Raw genomic sequence first — 20,866 nt, forward strand, 5'->3', positions numbered from 1 at the left:
CTACGTCTTGTTTGGCCAGCGTTGTGTCAAGTCACTCCAGTTAACACTGACCGTGGCGTGTGCAGAAAGTAACCCAACAACTTTTTCCAACTGATCTGTCGATAGCGCCTGCTAAATTCAGGGCATCAATGTTGTTGACCAAAGTAGAAACACCTTTGTAGTTATTGATGGCTAACGTTATATCTTTCATAAACGCTGTGTCAGAAAGGAATATCAACACATACAGTACTGAACAGCTCACGTTATAGACAGGGGCATGCTATATGGCAGACCAATACAAACTCATCTCGCAGCATGTCCAGCCCATCCATTAACTCATGGCTACCTGGAAGGTTCCTGTATTTTTCCATGGCTAAACCAACTAGGCTCATAATTGAACTATTTTTATTTCATATTTACAGATGGAATACAACTTTATTTTTAAGGCACATGAAAGTTCACATGTTCCAGAAGGCATTTCTGCCAAAAAATTAAATAATAATAATATATATATTTTTAAATATATATTAAAATGCCTCTTCTGTGAAGAAGTGACGTGCGGCATACGCCTAGCTTCCTGTGACGGGTCGCATTTAAAAATAAAGCCAAATCATGGCTTCCCTTTCAGAATTTCCATCTGAAATCTGAATCATCCATCTCTAATGAGTACATACGGGAACATGGATCCGTACTACTCTAGGTCCTATTGCATTGGTGGTGTGTGGGTTTACGTTAATGTTTTTCTATGAACACATTGAGGGCCCCAGGCCATGGTCTACAGTGTATGTGGAAGAAACACAACATTCCACTGAGTTTCCTGCCAGTAAATCCAGAGCCGGAGGAGGTTCCTGGGAGATGTCTGCCTGTCTCATCACAGAGATTTACTGGATCTTAGCATAGATCTGAATAGCTTCCTTCCGCCTTGTTCTCATGTCTCACCTGCAGCCTTTGTCTGTCTACACAGCCTGGTCTCATAAACTAGACATGACATAGTAAATGTATAGCTAGCTAGCTGACACCTAGCTGACGTTAGCCACAACAAATTGGGATTTGTAACATATCATACATTTTACAAATTCTTAACATATTATACAAATTGTAATTTGTAACATATCACACGACATAGATGATGGACATCCACAAATGAATACATACTATACGAAATGTAACATATAATACTAATCGGAGTGGCTGTATTTACATGTACAATGTTACATCTACCCCTGAGTCCAAGTTGGTCTGTACGAACTGAGATGACACTTAGTTATCTTTGTCTTCTATTTGGCAGAATAAAACTGGCGCTTCTCCATCTGTTGACTGTCAACACTTTGTTGTCATCAGATCACATCTGTTAAGAGAATCTACAAAGATCTGTTGCATCTATCAATGTGTAGTTTATAAAACAGGTAAATCGACATTATGCTTTGGAACATCCTTTAAAATGGATTCATCCATCTCTCCATTTGAAATCTCTTGTTCGTTCTCAAGACTCTAACGTTAGCAGTGTAGATTTTATTACCTATTTTATGGTTATTGTCTACCATTTCAGCCATATTGGAATTCCCCTTCCTTCACACCTTAGTCTTTGTCTCATAGGAGAGTTCACATTTCTGAGTTGCGTTAGGTGCAAGCTCCAACACGTCCCCGATTGTAAGAGATTTACTGCACACAGATATCTAAGATATGCACTGACAAGACCTGCTACTGTGCACTGGAAAATCCACCTACAGCACTCTGCGCCACATTAAAAACAGGATTTGTATTCATCTAATTTTACATTCACCATACCATGTGGTGTTCAACGTGTGGAGAAAAGAGAGGTAGGTGGCTGAGGGAAGAGCACATCATCAATATTTGCCATATTGTCAATTCTACAAACTGGACAAATCTTCATTGTCCCAATAGAGCTGCTGAGCTTACAGTATACAATGACCAGCTGCTGACTTTATTTGATTTTTTACCTTTATTTAACTGGCTGGTCAGAGGTGAGCTGTGCTCGCTGCCTGGCTGCCTTGGTGGCTGGCAGCCTGACTGGCTGTCCCTGCGCCAGCAGCATGACGCATGATGACGGATGTACAGCAGTTGTACACTAGGGGGACTCAAGCGTTCAACAAGTATGATGTGAGATTGCATCAACTCTTACATTGCATTGAGAAATTGATTAAAGAGCATTGCGTTAATACCAGAGGACCAAACATTTTGAAAATCGTTTCATACAGCATACTAACTCATAAACAGCCCTATTACTGTTCAACTATTTCTGTAGCTCAATCATCCAAAAGAGACGTTGTTGTAGGAATATTCACTCCACAGATCACCGTGACAACACTGACACCCAAGGAAATGCTGAAATAGGGTGAAAGGTACAGATCAAGGGTAAAACCTAATAGGGTGATGTCGAAACATCAGTGATTTACGAAGACAGGCAAGACATATCTCAAGTTTACTGTGCCCTGTTGGCGATGGGAGCGTTGAGGAGGATAGTAGACGATCATACAGCTTATAGCCATAGGGACATCATGCAGTTAAGTATGTGCTGTTTTTTATAGCATTGAATCACAGAATGAGGGCTTCTGCTTCTCCCCTCTATACAGAGCAGTACACTAGACCAGCCTGAGAGGCAGGAGGCTAGGTGGTCTATACAGAGCAGTACAGTAGACCGGCCTGAGAGGCAGGAGGCCAGGTGCTCTATACAGTAGACCAGCCTGAGAGGCAGGAGGCTAGGTGATCTATACAGAGCAGTACAGTAGACCGGCCTGAGAGGCAGGAGGCCAGGTGCTCTATACAGTAGACCAGCCTGAGAGGCAGGAGGCTAGGTGATCTATACAGAGCAGTACAGTAGACCAGCCTGAGAGGCAGGAGGCTAGGTGATCTATACAGAGCAGTACAGTAGACCCGCCTGAGAGGCAGGAGGCCAGGTGTTAAGAGAGGACGACATTGCCTCAGCATGTTATAGGGAAATATACAGAGTGGGTGTTCAAACATATAGAGATTACAGATATGGAAAATATAGCACCTTAAAAAGCGTACTCAAGGCACACACCCACACACGCACGAACACACAAACACTAACTCCCAGTCTGGAGAGGCGGTGGCAGCTCCTCCCAAAATAGAGAGAGTGGGAGAGAGAGAGAGAGAGAGAGAGAGAGAGAGAGAGAGAGAGACAGAGAGAGACAGAGAGAGACAGAGAGAGACAGAGAGAGAGACCGAGAGAAAGAGAGAGAGACAGAGAGAGAGAGAGAGAGAGAGAGAGAGAGAGAGGGGAGTACACTGCTGAGGGAGCCTGTCTGCTGTCACACGTGTCTGCCCTCACCTCCTCTGTACTCTAGCTTCACAGGAGACATACTGCACTCACCACATCTGGACCTACAGGACGTCAATGAGATCTGGCCTCTCAACCTCTACACCTCTTTTCTGATTAACCTAATCTACAAAGAATCTGATCCAAATACAAAGCCTTCCGAGGGAAACTCGATGGCAGAGGTTGTGGAAACACTTGGAAAGAACACAATGATACATGCTGTATGAAGTGAAAGAAAATCCTTCCTGGGGGGGGGGGAAATGGTGTGTTTGAAAGGCACTCTACGGGGCTCATCGTATCCACACTCAAGGTCAGTTCCTGGCTAAGGAAAGAGGAAATCCTTGTGCTCTGTGGGATGAGAGTTCAACTGTGGTGCATTAGCTGATCCTTCATCATCTCCCCCTCCACCTGCTCCCCCTTTCATCATCGACACACTATGTGGATGTTGTTATCTTTAGCCGTATGGATTCTCAATGTCACAAATCTCACTCATGGATATTACTATGATGAGTATTACCCAGGCGAGGAGGAAACCAAGGTGAGTAACTAACAACAGGTTTCTGCTCTAGGATTATGTGTGTCATATTGTACAGTAACGGGACAGATAACAATTCCCCAGATAAATGCTTTTTCTGCATGGTTGAACCTTTATAATGCACAGAACTCTGATTTCAGTTCAGAAATAGGCCTGTGAAAGTATTAGACTAGTGTTGTTGACTACATTAGTTTGTTGACTAATTCAGTTTGTTGACTACATTAGTTTGTTGACTAATTCAGTTTGTTGACTAATTCAGTTTGTTGACTAATTCAGTTTGTTGACTACATCAGTTTGTTGACTAATTCAGTTTGTTGACTAATTCAGTTTGTTGACTAATTCAGTTTGTTGACTACATCAGTTTGTTGACTAATTCAGTTTGTTGACTAATTCAGTTTGTTGACTAATTCAGTTTGTTGACTACATCAGTTTGTTGACTAATTCAGTTTGTTGACTACATCAGTTTGTTGACTAATTCAGTTTGTTGACTACATCAGTTTGTTGACTAAATCTGTTTGTTAACAATCAGTTTGTTGACTAAATCTGTTTGTTGACTAAATCTGTTTGTTAACAATCAGTTTGTTGACTAAATCTGTTTGTTAACAATCAGTTTGTTGACTAAATCTGTTTGTTAACAATCAGTTTGTTGACTAAATCAGTTTGTTGACTAAATCTGTTTGTTAACAATCAGTTTGTTGACTAAATCTGTTTGTTAACAATCAGTTTGTTGACTAAATCTGTTTGTTAACAATCAGTTTGTTGACTAAATCTGTTTGTTAACAATCAGTTTGTTGACTAAATCTGTTTGTTAACAATCAGTTTGTTGACTAAATCAGTTTGTTGACTAAATCTGTTTGTTAACAATCAGTTTGTTGACTAAATCAGTTTGTTGACTAAATCTGTTTGTTAACAATCAGTTTGTTGACTAAATCAGTTTGTTGACTAAATCTGTTTGTTAACAATCAGTTTGTTGACTAAATCAGTTTGTTGACTAAATCTGTTTGTTAACAATCAGTTTGTTGACTAATTCAGTTTGTTGACTAAATCTGTTTGTTAACAATCAGTTTGTTGACTAAATCTGTTTGTTAACAATCAGTTTGTTGACTAAATCTGTTTGTTAACAATCAGTTTGTTGACTAAATCTGTTTGTTGACTAAATCTGTTTGTTGACTAAATCTGTTTGTTGACTAAATCCGTTTGTTGACTAAATCTGTTTGTTAACAATCAGTTTGTTGACTAAAGCAATCTCTATCGTTCAATAAACAGACAAGACAGGCAGTTTCCCACACTCGTTACTCAGGGCGTAGTTGTTGGTTTCACTACAGTGGGTGTGTCTTTATTTGGCAATACAATCCCCTCCTCTGTGGCTACATTGTGTGTCATTGAAGGTGAATGAATGAATAAATCTTAATGTGCATGTCTATTTCCCCTGTTGAGGGTGGTAGGCCACACCTTTAGACAGACATGTCTACCATTGAAAAGGTTGAATGGAGAGAGGGATTGAGGGATTGTCAATTTGGATAATAGAGGATTTGTTTGAAACACAAGCAAAGTGACTTTTGATGGTTACATTCCACTCAAGAGCCATTCAGAGCTGTGGCTACGTTATAACAATAGTGAGGTAAACTGACAATAGGTTGGGTGTGATGATAAACATTCACTCTGAAGACTATGTCAGATCATGTAGGTTGCAGTGCCTTGTGTGTCATGGTGAGACGCGGTGTGGGTGAAGGGATGATCTCCGCATGTGTATTTCCCACCGTAAAGCATGGAGGAGGAGGTGTGATGGTGCTTTGCTGGTGACAATGTCTGTGATTTATTTAGAATTCAAGGCACACTTAACCAGCATGGCTACCACAGCATTCTGCAGCGATACACCATCCCATCTGGTTTGCGCTTAGTGGTACTATCATTTATTTTCCAACAAGACAATGACCCAAAACACACCACCAGGCTGTGTAAGGGATGTTTGACCAAAGGAAGGAAAAGGAAAAGCAGCCAACAAGTGCTCAGCATATGTGGGAACTCCTTCAAGACTGTTGGAAAAGCATTCCTTATGAAGTTGGTTGAATGCGAATGAGAATGCGTGCAAGAGTGTGTAAAGCTGTCATCAAGGCAAAGGGTGGCTGTTTGAAGAATCTCAAATATAAAATATACACTTTTTTGGTTACTACATGATTCCATATGTGTTATTTTATAGTTTTGATGTCTTCACTCTTATTCTACAATGTAGAAAATAGTAACAATAAAGAAAACCCCTGGAATGAGTAGGTGTGTCCACATGTTTTAATGTACTGTATAAATACTTACATACATATATTGACCAATAGTGAACTCAAGGCATCCATCGGAATACGCAGAACTTTGATTATAACAGACATAATAACCTTGTTCCTTATCTCTAAGAAAGAACTTGGCTAATCTCATTGGAAAAAATGTGATCTTGCATTGCTTAGTTTCCCCATACTGGCTCAGTTTCCATGGTGTCGCTGCCAAAGTGCCAGTCTAGCTTTACCAACTCGGATAGATACAACAACAGCATTTGTTTCCAGAATGACAAGGTAGCACCCAGGCTGCTTGGTGGGTGTTGATCTCTGAGGCAGACAGTGATAATGTTACAGTGATGCCCTAGGGATGGATTACAACTTAGTTATAGACATTTCTGATTCTGACTTAATAAATTGTATTCTCCTAATCAAACTCATGTGTATACTACCGTTCAAAAATTTGGGGTCACTTAGAAATGTCCTTGTTTTTGAAAGAAAAGCTATTTTTTTTGCCCATTAAAATAACATCAAATTGATCCGAAGTACAGTCTAGACATTGTTAATGTTGTAAATGACTATTGTAGCTGGAGGCCCATTATCAGCCACCATCACTCCTGTTGTTCCAATGGCACATTGTGTTAGCTAATCCAAGTTAATAATTTTAAAAGGCTAATTGATCATTAGAAAACCCTTTTGCAATTATGTTAGCACAGCTGAAAACTGTTGTGCTGATTTAAAGTAGCAATAAAACTGGCCTTCTTTAGACTAGGTGAGTATCTGAAGCCAAGTTGCCAAGAAACTGAAGATCTCATACAATGCTGTGTACTACTCCCTTCACAGAACAGAGCAAACTGGCCCTAACCAGAATAGAAAGAGGAGTGGGAGGCCCCGGGGCACAACTGAGCAAGGGGACAAGTGCATTAGAGTGTCTAGTTTGAGAAACCGACGCCTCACAAGTCCTCAACTGGCAGCTTCATTAAATAGTACACGCAAAACACCAGTCTCAACGTCAACAGTGAAGAGACGACTCCGGGATGCTGGCCTTCTAGGAAGAGTTCCTCTGTCCAGTGTCTGTGTTCTTTTGCTCATCTTAATATTTTCTTATTATTGGCCAGTCTGAAATATGGCTTTTTCTTTGCAACTCTGCCTAGAAAACTAGCATCACTGTTGACGTTGAGACTGGTGTTTTGCGGGTACTATTAAATGAAGCTGTCAATCACACTTCAGTGAAATCAAACTGTCCACTTAGGAAGCAACACTGATTGACAATAAATGTCACATGCTGTTGTGCAAATGGAATCAACAACAGGTGGAAATTATAGGCAATTAGCAAGACACCCCCAATAAAGGAGTGGTTCTGCAGGTGGGGACCACAGACCACTTCTCAGTTCCTATGCTTCCTGGCTGATGTTTTGGTCACTTTTGAATGCTGGCGATGCTTTCACTCTAGTGGTAGCATGAGACGGAGTCTACAACCCACACAAGTGTCTCAGGTAGTGCAGCTCATCCAGGATGGTACATCAATGCGAGTTGTGGCAAGAAGGTTTGCTGTGTCTGTCAGCGTAGTGTCCAGAGCATGGAGGCGCTACCAGGAGACAGGCCAGTACATCAGGAGACGTGGAGGAGGCCGTAGGAGGGCACTGCCAGAGCCCTGCCAAATATTCTATAGCAGAACACAAATGTGCATGTGTCTGCTCAAACGGTCAGAAACAGACTCCATGAGGGTGGTATGAGGGCCCGACGTCCACAGGTGGGGGTTGTGCTTACAGCCCAACACCGTGCAGGACGTTTTGCATTTGCCAGAGAACACCAAGATTGGCAAATTCGCCACTGGCGCCCTGTGCTCTTCACAGATGAAAGCAGGTTCACACTGAGCATGTGACAGACGTGACAGTCTGGAGACGCCATGGAGAACGTTTTGCTGCCTGCAACATTCTCCAGCATCACCGGTTTGGCGGTGGGTCAGTCATGGTGTGGGGTGGCATTTCCATGTGCTCGCCAGAGGTTAGCCTGACTGCCATTAGGTACCGAGATGAGATCCTCAGACCCCTTGTGAGACCATATGCTGGTGCGGTTGGCCCTGGGTTCCTCCTAATGCAAGACAATGCTAGACCTCATGTGGCTGGAGTGTGTCAGCAGTTCCTGCAAGAGGAAGACATTGATGCTATGGACTGGCCCGCCCGTTCCCCAGACCTGAATCCAATTGAGCACATCTGGGACATCATGTCTCGCTCCATCCACCAACCCCACGTTGCACCACAGACTGTCCAGGAGTTGGCGGATGCTTTAGTCCAGGTCTGGGAGGAGATCCCTCAGGAGACCATCCGCCACCTCATCAGGAGCATGCCCAGCCGTTGTAGGGAGGGTATACAGGCACGTGGAGGCCACACACACTACTGAGCCTCATTTGGACTTGTTTTAAGGACATTACATCAAAGTTGGATCAGCCTGTAGTGTGGTTTTCCACTTTAATTTGGAGTGTGACTCCAAATCCAGACCTCCATGGGATGATCAATTTGATTTCCATTGATAATTTTTGTGTGATTTTGTTGTCAGCACATTCAACTATTCAAATAAAAAAGTATTTAATAAGAATATTTCATTCATTCAGATCTAGGATATGTTATTTTAGTGTTCCCTTTATTTTTTGAGCAGTGTATATTTATTGATTATATATACATATACATATATATGTAACCTTTATTTGTAAATTCTTATTTACAATGATGGCCTACCAGGGAACAGTGGGTTAACTACCTTGTTCAGGGGCAGAATGACAGATTTTTACCTTGTCAGCTCGGGGATTCAATCCAGCAACTTTTCGGTAACTGGCCCAACACTAACCACTAGGCTACCTGCCTCTAACCACTAGGCTACCTGCTGGTTACTGGCCCAACGCTCTAACCACTAGACTACCTGCTGGTTACTGGCCCAACGCTCCTAACCACTAGGCTACCTGCTGGTTACTGGCCCAACGCTCCTAACCACTAGGCTACCTGCTGGTTACTGGCCCAACGCTCCTAACCACTAGACTACCTGCTGGTTACTGGCCCAACGCTCCTAACCACTAGGCTACCTGCTGGTTACTGGCCCAATGCTCCTAACCACTAGGCTACCTGCTGGTTACTGGCCCAACGCTCTAACCACTAGGCTACCTGCCGCCCCGATAAACTCTGTTGAGATACTCAATGAACTCTGTTGAGATACTCAATGAACTCTGTTGAGACACTCAATAAATTCTGTTGAGACACTCAATAAACTCTGTTGAGACACTCAATAAACTCTGTTGAGACACTCAATAAACTCTGTTGAGACACTCAATAAACTCTGTTGAGATACTCAATGAACTCTGTTGAGACACTCAATGAACTCTGTTGAGACACTCAATGAACTCTGTTGAGACACTCAATGAACTCTGTTGAGACACTCAATAAACTCTGTTGAGACACTCAATAAACTCTGTTGAGACACTCAATAAACTCTGTTGAGACACTCAATAAACTCTGTTGAGACACTCAATAAACTCTGTTGAGACACTCAATAAACTCTGTTGAGACACTCAATAAACTCTGTTGAGACACTCAATAAACTCTGTTGAGACACTCAATAAACTCTGTTGAGATACTCAATAAACTCTGTTGAGATACTCAATAAACTCTGTTGAGACACTCAATAAATGTGTACATAGTATATTGCAGTGCATAATCAACTGAATTGATTTTGATTGAATTTTGTTAGATCAAATATATAAATCTGTTCATTTTGTTCGTCGATAGGCCCCGCTGGTTGGGGAGGGACTCAGTGATTTAGACACAGTGTCTAATGTGGACGAGCTGGTGGAGCTGTTGTACCCAGAGTACAGTCTGGTGCAGAATTGCCTACGTAGGAAAACCCAGCGCACCTCCACTCCTCTCCATGCTGAAGACGACGTCTGGGCCTGGGGCAAGCCCAGGGAGGGGGCACTGTACAAGTCTGACGACGGCACCTTTGACGGTAAGGCTCTTCAGTTAATTGGCCCTAATAACAGCCTACACCGATAGAGAAAGAAAGTTGTCTTCCCATCCCACAGGGTGCAGAATTTTGTGTGATAACCCCATTTCTCTTTCCCCAAACCCACAAATGGGTGTCTTTGTTAAAAGGAGAAAGAAAGGACTTTGTTCATTTTCCTAACAGTTAAAGAGGCCCCTCACTCCCCCCCCCCCCCCTTCCCCACTCATTAGAGACTGAGTGCTCCAGTTTAAAGCAGAGATTCAGGCTGTCAGCATAGACTAGCTGTGTCTGCTTCCTGATCACAGAAGCTCATCCCAGAAGATGTAGGTCCTACTGGAGAGCTGAGGTGACCACTACCACGTAAGCGACAATGACATGAGGTGACCTGACCTGACCTCAGTTCCCTCCAGATGCTATTGAGAGAAAGTGGTAGAAATGGCACATGACACAACAGTTGAACTTGCTCCATTGCCTTTCATTGATCATCCCCAACCTCTATGAAATGACCCCAGAAACAATTCAAAGAAACCAATCAGATCCAGTGACTAGAACTCTTCTAAAGAAATCAATCAGACCTAGTGACTAAAGCGTTTCTAAAGAAACCACTCATGCTGGAAAATTGACCACGACCAGTGCCAGTCAGGAGGAGGCCATATTGAATTAGTTACCGAGACAAATTGCACATAATTATGGTGGTCATCTGACAACAGAGATTGCACTAAAAAGGAAATGATTTGTTGAATTCAATCCTTCATCAAATGACATCTCTCATAATGTGGCTTAGTTTGTGGCAGTGTGGCTCTGTGATTATTGGAATGGGCTTTCCAAAAGGAAATGAACCATTACAAAAATCTAACTAGGTGTGGGTACAATGTCGTTGGATGTTGCAACCAACCAAGCAACATAACCTAATCCTAATGCAGCAGCATTATTAGCAGGGTGACTTAAGATGGTCAAGAACAGAATGTTCCGGATGTTCTATTGTATTCCATATCACTCAGGATATTCTTTATATCCCTGATAACCTCTGTTGCTGTTCCTCCATTCATCCCTGATAATCTGTCTGTTAATGTTCCTCCATTCATCCCTGATAACCTGTCTGTTGCTGTTCCTCCATTCATCCCTGATAACCTGTCTGTTGCTGTTCCTCCATTCATCCCTGATAACCTGTCTGTTGCTGTTCCTCCATTCATCCCTGATAACCTGTCTGTTGCTGTTCCTCCATTCATCCCTGATAACCTGTCTGTTGCTGTTCCTCCATTCATCCCTGATAACCTGTCTGTTGCTGTTCCTCCATTCATCCCTGATAACCTGTCTGTTGATGTTCCTCCATTCATCCCCAGTTATTCTGGAGGAGATCCAGCGTACCATGTGCAGTCCTCGGGAGGTGTGTCTGGAGGTGTCTAAAGAGTACCCAGAGAGCACCCGTCACTTCTACATGCCTCGCTGTGTGTCTGTGCACCGCTGTGGGGGCTGCTGTACCCACGAGGGTCTGTACTGCACCAACACCAGCCATACTTACAGCAACAAGACGGTGAGCAACAGAGGACAAACTAGATATCATTCAAAATGTTCAACAATGCTGACACTCAAGTAAAGTTGCTCTTAAACTGTAATAACATTAGTAAGGACAGTCTATTAACATGTTTCAACATATGTGAGTTGTCGTTTCATAGTATACAGTAAGAAAGGATATAAGGTAGAGCCCAAATCTGAACGCCAGTCATTGACACGGTGTTGTTTCTCCTGTGGACTCAGCTGCTGGAGATGACTCACCGTGAACACTCTGTGGTGATGGTGGCGTTCGTCAACCACACATCCTGTGAGTGTCTGTCCAAGAGGCCCCAGCACTCCGTCATCAGGAGGGCTGCTGCAGCCCACCTCACCGTGTGAGTGAGTAGTGAGGAGTAGTCACCTTCAAGACGCAACATCTGCCCCTGCCGATCGAGATACAATGTGGACACACACACACACAATTATTATTAAGCAATACCGTTTTCAATAGCAATAGCGTTTTCAATAGCAATACCGTTTGGTTCATGTTGAACAACATCTTTTAGGTAGGTAGCCTAGCGGCTAAGTGCTTTGGGCCAGTAACCAAAAGGTCGCTGGTTCGAATCCCCAAGCAAACTAGGTGAAAATTCTGTCCATATGCCCTTGAGCAAGGCACTTAACTCTCTATGCTCCTGTAAGTTGCTCTGGATAAGAGCGTCTGCTAAATGAAAAAAAATGAAAAAAAAATGTGAGAAGGTACAATGTAACAATATAGCTGTCTGACTTTAGACAAGGATACTGAAACATTCCATCTGATCCTATCAGATGTGGACAACAACAAGGGTGTGACGATGCAAGGGAATGAGCTAGATCATCAGATATTTGGTCAAAAGTGCTTTGAGTGTGCATTTGCCTTTGAACTGAAGCCATGTGGAAGAGGCCATGTTTCCCCCTACTCTCCTCTCCCTGTGTCCAGCCTAACTGCTCTCGACTGCTGTGTGTAGGCTATCTGCCAGGCCAAGGCCAGCAGGGAGGAGAGCCAGATTCAGTTCCCTCTCACAGGGAGGAGCCACATGCCGCCCATGGTGTCCAGCCCCTTCACAGGAATGCTTTGTGAGAGTAGCCAAGCAGTCCCCCTAAGCCAAGAAAAGACCTCTGATCTGATCCTGGCCTGTGTGTCCCTGCTTGCCTCTGCAGGTGTTCTCCGCCAGATGTTCCCTGCAGTACAGGACTGGTCTGGGACCCCACCAGCTGCCTGTGTGTTCCCATGGACACAAGCTTCTTCTCCGAGAGAGAGCTGGGTAAGTTAAACTAACTCCATACCCATACAACCCCAGTACAGTCGTTTCTGTTCGCCAACACCCAGAGATACCTCATAGGTCAGAGAGTTGGCAAATTGGGACGATATACATTGAAGTGACATGTACTAAACCACATGACGTCTGTCAATAAGGGACACTCAATAGCATCTCTCCTCTCCACCATCTGGTGCAGAACCCCTGGAGTCGGCCTTGCTGGCGCTGTGTGGCCCCAACAAAATCCTGGACGAGGACAGCTGTGAGTGTGTGTGTGAGAACGGTCTGACAGAGGCCAGCTGTGGGCTGGGCTGGCGTCTAGACCAGGCGTCCTGTGAGTGTCTCTGTGAGGACCAGCCCGCCCCGGGGACCTGCCCTCCCAACCAACGCTGGGACCCAGAGCTGTGTGGCTGTGTGTGCCGGGCAGAGTGCCCCCGTAGCCAGCCTCTCAACCCAGAGACGTGCCTGTGCCAGTGCAGGGATAGCCCTCAGACCTGCCTGCTAGAGGGCAAGAGGTTCAACGCACACAACTGCAGGTAAGAAATAGAATCTAACACAGAATACATTTCATATGATGCAGGATGTCCCCATAGACCTTTATAGAACTATTCCCAGAACTATGATGCTGTCACAGTGACCTAAGTTGGATCGGACAGCGTGGGAACAAAAAGCTATTACTGTTATAGGTACAGTTATTTTTATTTGAAAAGAGCAAAACACAACATCTAAACCGCTGTTCTATTTTTTATTTTTATTTCACCTTTATTTAACCAGGTAGGCTAGTTGAGAACAAGTTCTCATTTACAATTGCGACCTGGACTAATAGTATATGGACATCTGCTCGTCGAATATCTCATTCCAAAATCATGGGCATTAATATGGGGTTAGTTTGCTGCTATTACAGCCTCCACTTTTCTGGGAAGACTTTCCACTAGATGTTGGAACATTGCAGCCATAACAGCCTCCACTCTTCTGGGAAGGCTTTCCACTAGATGTAGGAACATTGCTGCGGGGACTTCCATTCAGCCACAGGAGAATTAGTGAGGTCAGGGCTCTGATGTTGAGTGATTAGGCCTGGCTCGAGGTTGGCATTCTAATTCATTCCAAAGGTGTTCGATGGTGTTGAGGTCAGGGCTCTGTGCAGGCCAGTCAAGTTCTTCCACACCGATCTAAACAAATAATTTCTGTATGGACCTCACCTCGTTCACATTGCATTGTAATGCTGAAACAGGAAAGGGTCTTCCCCAAACTGTTGTCACAAAGTTGGAAGCACAGAATCGTAAAGAATGTCCTTTTATGCTGTAGCGTTAAGATATCCCTTCACTGCAATTAAGGGGCCTAGCCTGAACCATGAAAAACAGCCACAGACCATTATTCCTCTTCCACCAAACTTTACAGTTGACACTATGCATTCGGGCAGAGAGCGTTCTCCTGGCATCTGCCAGATGGTGCAGCGTGATTCATCACTCCAGAGAACGCGCTTCCACTGCTCCAGAGTCCAATGCCGGCGAGCTTTACACCATTCCAGCCAACACTTAGCATTGCACATGGTGATCTTAGGCTTGTCTGCAGCTGCTCGGCCATGGAAACCCATTTCATGAAGCTCCCGACGGACAGTTCTTGTGCTGACATTGCTTCCAGAGGCAGTTTGGAACTCGTAGTGAGTGTTGCAACCAAGGACAGTGTATTTTGAAAAACCAAAAATATAGTATTTTCAGCTATTTGAAGCTGGTGTACAAAACCGAAAGTAAAAGACACAAAAACTCAACTTAATAATGGGATGCATAGAAATAGAGCACATAGAACAGATCTACTGCTTCTTAGACTTGCTTTCAATAAGAATTACAGATCTATAACTCACATTTCTTTGTAAATTTGGTCAGGTTGCCCAGAAAGTTACATATTGCAGCTTTAAATACTGAATGGTATGATGTTAAATACTGTATGGTATAATTAAGCAATAAGACCTGCGGTGGTGTGGTATATCGCCAATATACCACGGCTAAGGGCTGTTCTTAGGCACGACGCAACGCTATTATAAACTGGTTACCAATGTAATTAGAACAGCAAAAAGTTTTTTTTTTTGTCATACCCACATGGTCTGATATACCACGTCTTTCAGCCAATCAGCAGTGAGGGCTCGAACCATCCCCGTTATAATCTTAAATACTGAATGTTATCATGTTAAATACTCTGTATGCTATTATAATGTTAAATACTGTATGGTATAATGTTAAATACTGAATGGGTATAATGAGCAATACACATTTCAGTGGAACGTAGTTCACAGTTCTACACATCTGTTAAACGTAACCATAACTACAGAAATATTATAAACACTTCCCGATAGTAACAAGAATTACATAAGAAGTACAACTCTAGCGTGAGAATTCATATCCTGCTTCCATCCCTTAACATGAAGCTGAGGCAAGGCACCTGACACATTTCTTTGGAATGGAGAAACAAGATTTTCCAGTAAGCACAGAATTCCCCTCTCCAGCAAGAGATTTTTTTTGAACACTGGAAAGAATCATTAAGGCTATGGGAATTGGTCCCAGATTACACGCACACGCATAAGTAGCCTACACACGCAGGGTCATGCACGCAGCCCACAGTTATATTGAAACTACATTACATTGCGTAAAACCAACAGTTCTGTCTGTTTCTCTTCCCCTACACCAAGCTGTTACCGGCTGCCCTGCAGAAAGCCACACAACAGCTGTCCAACAGGCTTCTACTACAGCCACTACGTCTGCCAGTGCATACCCAACCACATGAGGTCAGGGGAGTGGAACTGACAAAGCTGGCGTTACCAGCACCGGTGTTACCAGTACCGGTGTTACCAGCACCGGTGTTACCAGCACTGGTGCCAAACTCTAGGGTCAATGTACTGTAACTGTATGGTGGAAACGAGGCGGTGTGTTTGCAATGTAGAGCCGGTAGATGGAGGCTAGAATAGGGGAATGTTTATTTAATGAATTCTCCTGATAGGCTGCGAGGCTCTCCATCGTCAGACCAGGGAACATACAATGAAGCACACAACGATGCAGTCGTCTAGATACTGCAGGTCATGGTCTGAATCATGGACATTATTGACATTGCCTCAGATTCATTATGTGTGGCTGTTCAAATGAGAAAAAAAATATTCATTCCATAAAATGAAATAATTTTCAATTATCTGACATTGATATTTATTGCAAGTGACCCTGCAGCTCTCCGAGATGACGATGACGTAACTGGGAAGAAACGCCCTGACATGAGAAGGAAGACAAAAGACTGAAATGTAAAGCCCATGCATATACTGTATTGTACAAAACGTGTGACTGTAGTCAGTGGTGGCTGTGAATGAAAAGTGTGTTTTTAATGTCATATCCTATTTGTATTGTATTTAAAATACACGCTATTGATAAAATAAAATACAAACTTGATTGGCTTTGGTAAATGTGTACGGTGTGTGTTTGATAAGAGTTTTGTGACAAGAAGTTTGGCAACAGACTATGGGAACCAGACCAGACTGGCACCATGGAGAGTGTGATGTGATGTCTCCAATCACAAAACAAAGGCATCGAAAAACACACACTCCTGCAGTGAAAATGGATCCAAGACCTTTGTCTCAAATTCCTCATACCAGCCGTATGTGTTTGGAACAATAAACACTATCTCGAGGTTAATTGCAGAGAGATCTAATTCCCGTCTGGCTTGTGTCTTTAGAAACTGCCATCCACAGTTGGTACTCTAAACCAGCGCAGCCCTCTGTACAGAAACAGGACTGCATAGCTAAACTCTGTGATAGTAGCAGTAGTTAGTTTGGTTTATAAGTAGGCCTACAGAGTAGAGACAGTACTTTAGACGGTTGACTTATGGTCAAGGATGATATATGTTTTGTTAGCGGAAAGGTCACTTTTTTTGTTTTTACAAAGTTCAATATTGTGAATCTCAATTTCAAGGCTACACCACCGTCTCAAAGTGTCAATTAAAGTGTCAATTCATCTCATGAAATGTATTTTTCTCAGTTACTATGATTGAAGGGGAGGAATGGGAAGACACACAGTTCTCTTTGATGCTCTTCCTAAATCCTGTTAGTATAAATTGTGGAAAAGATACCATGTAATGCCTATGGCCAGAATAGTCAAGTCTGAATCTGCCCTGTGAAGAGTCTCTTCCAGCTTTGTGTTGTTCCTAAACCTGGAGCAACAACTCTTACTTTCAATCAACAGTTACTATGATTGAGAGGAAGGAATGGGAAGACACACAGCTCTCATTGATGCTCTTCCTAAATCTTCCTGGTATAAATTATGGAAAACATACTATGTTATGCCTGTGGCCAGGACAGTCAAGTCTGAATCTGCCCTGTGAAGTCTTAATAACCATCATGAATTATTCTGAATAAACAACTCATTGCAGCAACCTGTAGATTTGGCACACATTATGAGACGCTGGACAAGTTAATTTACTAGTTCTCACCTCTGTAAAAAAAATAACTGACAGAGAGAAGTACAGAGTGGCAGTATAAGATTGAAACCAGCTGTCTACATTCAAATGGAGAGGTAGCAATACAACTGTTGTAAGTGTATTAGTGCTGCTAGGGATGTATGAGTGCTGCTAGGGATGTATGAGTGCCTATTGCTAGGGGTGTATGCGTGCTGCTAGGGGTGTATGAGTGCCTATCGCTAGGGGCGTTTGAGTGCCTGCTGCTAGGGGCGTATGAGTGCCTATTGCTAGGGGCGTGTGAGTGCCTATCGCTAGGGGCGTGTGAGTGCCTATCGCTAGGGGCGTGTGAGTGCCTATCGCTAGGGGCGTATGAGTGGCTATCGCTGCTAGGGGTGTATGAGTGCTACTATGGGTGTATAAGTGCTGCTATGGGTGTATGAGTGCTGCTATGGGTGTATGAGTGCCTGCTGCTAGTGGTGTATGAGTGCTGCTAGGGGTGTATGAGTGCTGCTAGGGGTGTATGAGTGCTGCTAGGGGTGTATGACTGCTGCTAGGGGTGTATGAATGCTGCTAGGGGTGTATGACTGCTGCTAGGGGTGTATGACTGCTGCTAGGGGTGTATGAATGCTGCTAGGGGTGTATGAATGCTGCTAGGGATGTATGAGTGCTGCTAGGGGTGTATGAGTGCTGCTAGGGGTGTATGAGTGCTGCTAGGGGTGTATGAGTGCTGCTAGGGATGTATGAGTGCTTCTAGGGGTGTATGAATGCTGCTAGGGGTGTATGAATGCTGCTAGGGATGTATGAATGCTGCTAGGGATGTATGAATGCTGCTAGGGGTGTATGAATGCTGCTAGGGGTGTATGAGTGCTGCTAGGGGTGTATGAATGCTGCTAGGGATGTATGAATGCTGCTAGGGGTGTATGAATGCTGCTAGGGGTGTATGAATGCTGCTAGGGGTGTATGAATGCTGCTAGGGGTGTATGAATGCTGCTAGGGGTATATGAGTGCCTGCTGCTAGGGGTGTATGAGTGCTGCTAGGGGTGTATGAATGCTGCTAGGGGTGTATGACTGCTGCTAGGGGTGTATGAATGCTGCTAGGGGTGTATGAATGCTGCTAGGGATGTATGAATGCTGCTAGGGGTGTATGAGTGCTGCTAGGGGTGTATGAGTGCTGCTAGGGGTGTATGAGTGCTGCTAGGGATGTATGAGTGCTTCTAGGGGTGTATGAATGCTGCTAGGGGTGTATGAATGCTGCTAGGGATGTATGAATGCTGCTAGGGATGTATGAATGCTGCTAGGGGTGTATGAATGCTGCTAGGGGTGTATGAGTGCTGCTAGGGGTGTATGAATGCTGCTAGGGATGTATGAATGCTGCTAGGGGTGTATGAATGCTGCTAGGGGTGTATGAATGCTGCTAGGGGTGTATGAATGCTGCTAGGGGTGTATGAATGCTGCTAGGGGTATATGAGTGCCTGCTGCTAGGGGTGTATGAGTGCCTATGGTCTCAGCAATCACCACCACAGCAGGAGAAAATGATTGACTTGCTTTGCCCCTCATCTGGAGAGAGGGAGGTTAACAACCCAGCAGGAATACTGTAATTGGGTGTTAGTTCTTTACAGCGGCAACAGCATGGACAACTCAGTCTCACAGTATCTTCACATATACAACCAAATATAAGTATGGATATCCTGTCAATTTCTTTTCCTGCATCACCTGTTCAAAACATAGAGGTCTCCTGAGACAGACACTCCCCACAGACATCAACATCTAGTTTTGATTTACGTTTGGTTGAGTTGTCAACTAACATGAATTCAATGTGAAATCTTTTTTTTTTTTTTTTTTTAATGGCACCATGTCATTTGATTTAGGTTAAAAGTTGGGTGGAAAAAAATATGAAATTCCCTTAAGTTGATTACTTTTTGCAAATCGAATCAGTTTTCCACGTTGATTTAAAGTCATCACATTAAATTATTTTGTTGAAATGACGTGGAAACAATGTTGATTTAACTAGTTTTTGCCCAGTGGGCTACATTTGAAGAAATAACTGATTTCTGTCAAACTAGCCTCTGGAGCTCTGTCTAAAGGTAGTGTTTAGGGATGGGGGGAAAGAGTGACACCAATCAACCCCCATCGAGGACTGGAACTGCCCAGGCCTGGTCTAAAGGAAGTGTTTAGTTCCCACCCCTTCTGCTTAAAGCTATTTGTCAGAGAAGAAGACCATATACTGGCTGCGACTGTGAGGTTGATTTACAGTGCCTTGCGAAAGTATTCGGCCCCCTTGAACTTTGCGACCTTTTGCCACATTTCAGGCTTCAAACATAAAGATATAAAACTGTATTTTTTTGTGAAGAATCAACAACAAGTGGGACACAAATCATGAAGTGGAACGACATTTATTGGATATTTCAAACTTTTTTAACAAATATAAAACTGAAAAATTGGATGTGCAAAATTATTCAGCCTCCTTAAGTTAATACTTTGTAGCGCCACCTTTTGCTGCGATTACAGCTGTAAGTCGCTTGGGGTATGTCTCTATCAGTTTTGCACATCGAGAGACTGAAATTTTTTCCCCATTCCTCCTTGCAAAACAGCTTGAGCTCAGTGAGGTTGGATGGAGAGCATTTGTGAACAGCAGTTTTCAGTTCTTTCCACAGATTCTCGATTGGATTCAGGTCTGGACTTTGACTTGGCCATTCTAACACCTGGATATGTTTATTTTTGAACCATTCCATTGTAGATTTTGCTTTATGTTTTGGATCATTGTCTTGTTGGAAGACAAATCTCCGTCCCAGACTCCATCAGGTTTTCTTCCAGAATGGTCCTGTATTTGGCTCCATCCATCTTCCCATCAATTTTAACCATCATCCCTGTCCCTGCTGAAGAAAAGCAGGCCCAAACCATGATGCTGCCACCACCATGTTTGACAGTGGGGATGGTGTGTTCAGCTGTGTTGCTTTTACGCCAAACATAACGTTTTGCATTGTTGCCAAAAAGTTCAATTTTGGTTTCATCTGACCAGAGCACCTTCTTCCACATGTTTGGTGTGTCTCCCAGGTGGCTTGTGGCAAACTTTAAACAACACTTTTTATGGATATCTTTAAGAAATGGCTTTCTTCTTGCCACTCTTCCATAAAGGCCAGATTTGTGCAATATACGACTGATTGTTGTCCTATGGACAGAGTCTCCCACCTCAGCTGTAGATCTCTGCAGTTCATCCAGAGTGATCATGGGCCTCTTGGCTGCATCTCTGATCAGACTTCTCCTTGTATGAGCTGAAAGTTTAGAGGGACGGCCAGGTCTTGGTAGATTTGCAGTGGTCTGATACTCCTTCCATTTCAATATTTTCACTTGCACAGTGCTCCTTGGGATGTTTAAAGCTTGGGAAATCTTTTTGTATCCAAATCCGGCTTTAAACTTCTTCACAACAGTTCCTTGTTCTTCATGATGCTATCTGCGCTTTTAACGGACCTCTGAGACTATCACAGTGCAGGTGCATTTATACGGAGACTTGATTACACACAGGTGGATTGTATTTATCATCATTAGTCATTTAGGTCAACATTGGATCATTCAG

The 20,866-nt window shown here is 43.4% G+C and overlaps 1 protein-coding gene across 2 annotated transcripts; it reads left to right on the forward strand.

Annotated features, from left to right (window-relative positions):
• Positions 1 to 3,046: 3,046 nt before the first annotated feature.
• On the forward strand, positions 3,047 to 16,303 carry LOC110510188 (vascular endothelial growth factor C). 2 transcript variants are annotated; one of them, XM_036967496.2, is made up of 7 exons: positions 3,047 to 3,818; positions 9,859 to 10,075; positions 11,416 to 11,606; positions 11,831 to 11,961; positions 12,764 to 12,867; positions 13,061 to 13,397; positions 15,545 to 16,303. In XM_036967496.2, exons 1-7 carry the CDS (start codon positions 3,717 to 3,719, stop codon positions 15,657 to 15,659), a joined length of 1,197 nt encoding a protein of 398 aa, XP_036823391.2. In that variant the 5' UTR covers positions 3,047 to 3,716; the 3' UTR covers positions 15,660 to 16,303. The 2 variants fall into 2 exon arrangements, 1 of the variants encoding a protein (XP_036823391.2); XR_016493195.1 differs by having other exon boundaries at positions 3,146 to 3,818; positions 11,831 to 11,965.
• Positions 16,304 to 20,866: the final 4,563 nt, after the last annotated feature.

This window comes from Oncorhynchus mykiss, chromosome 29, assembly GCF_057628025.1.
Source record: "Oncorhynchus mykiss isolate SJ-2025 chromosome 29, ASM5762802v1, whole genome shotgun sequence".
NCBI lineage: Eukaryota > Metazoa > Chordata > Actinopteri > Salmoniformes > Salmonidae > Oncorhynchus > Oncorhynchus mykiss.

What these genes read in the sequence shown, in the direction of transcription:
- LOC110510188 (XM_036967496.2), top strand. Translation starts at nt 3,717, where the DNA reads ATGTGGATGTTGTTATCTTTAGCCGTATGGATTCTCAATGTCACAAAT. An exon ending in CAGGCGAGGAGGAAACCAAG is followed by an intron (nt 3,819 to 9,858) that starts GTGAGTAACTAA and finishes GTTCGTCGATAG; the next exon opens with GCCCCGCTGGTTGGGGAGGG. An exon ending in TTCAACGCACACAACTGCAG is followed by an intron (nt 13,398 to 15,544) that starts GTAAGAAATAGA and finishes CCCTACACCAAG; the next exon opens with CTGTTACCGGCTGCCCTGCA.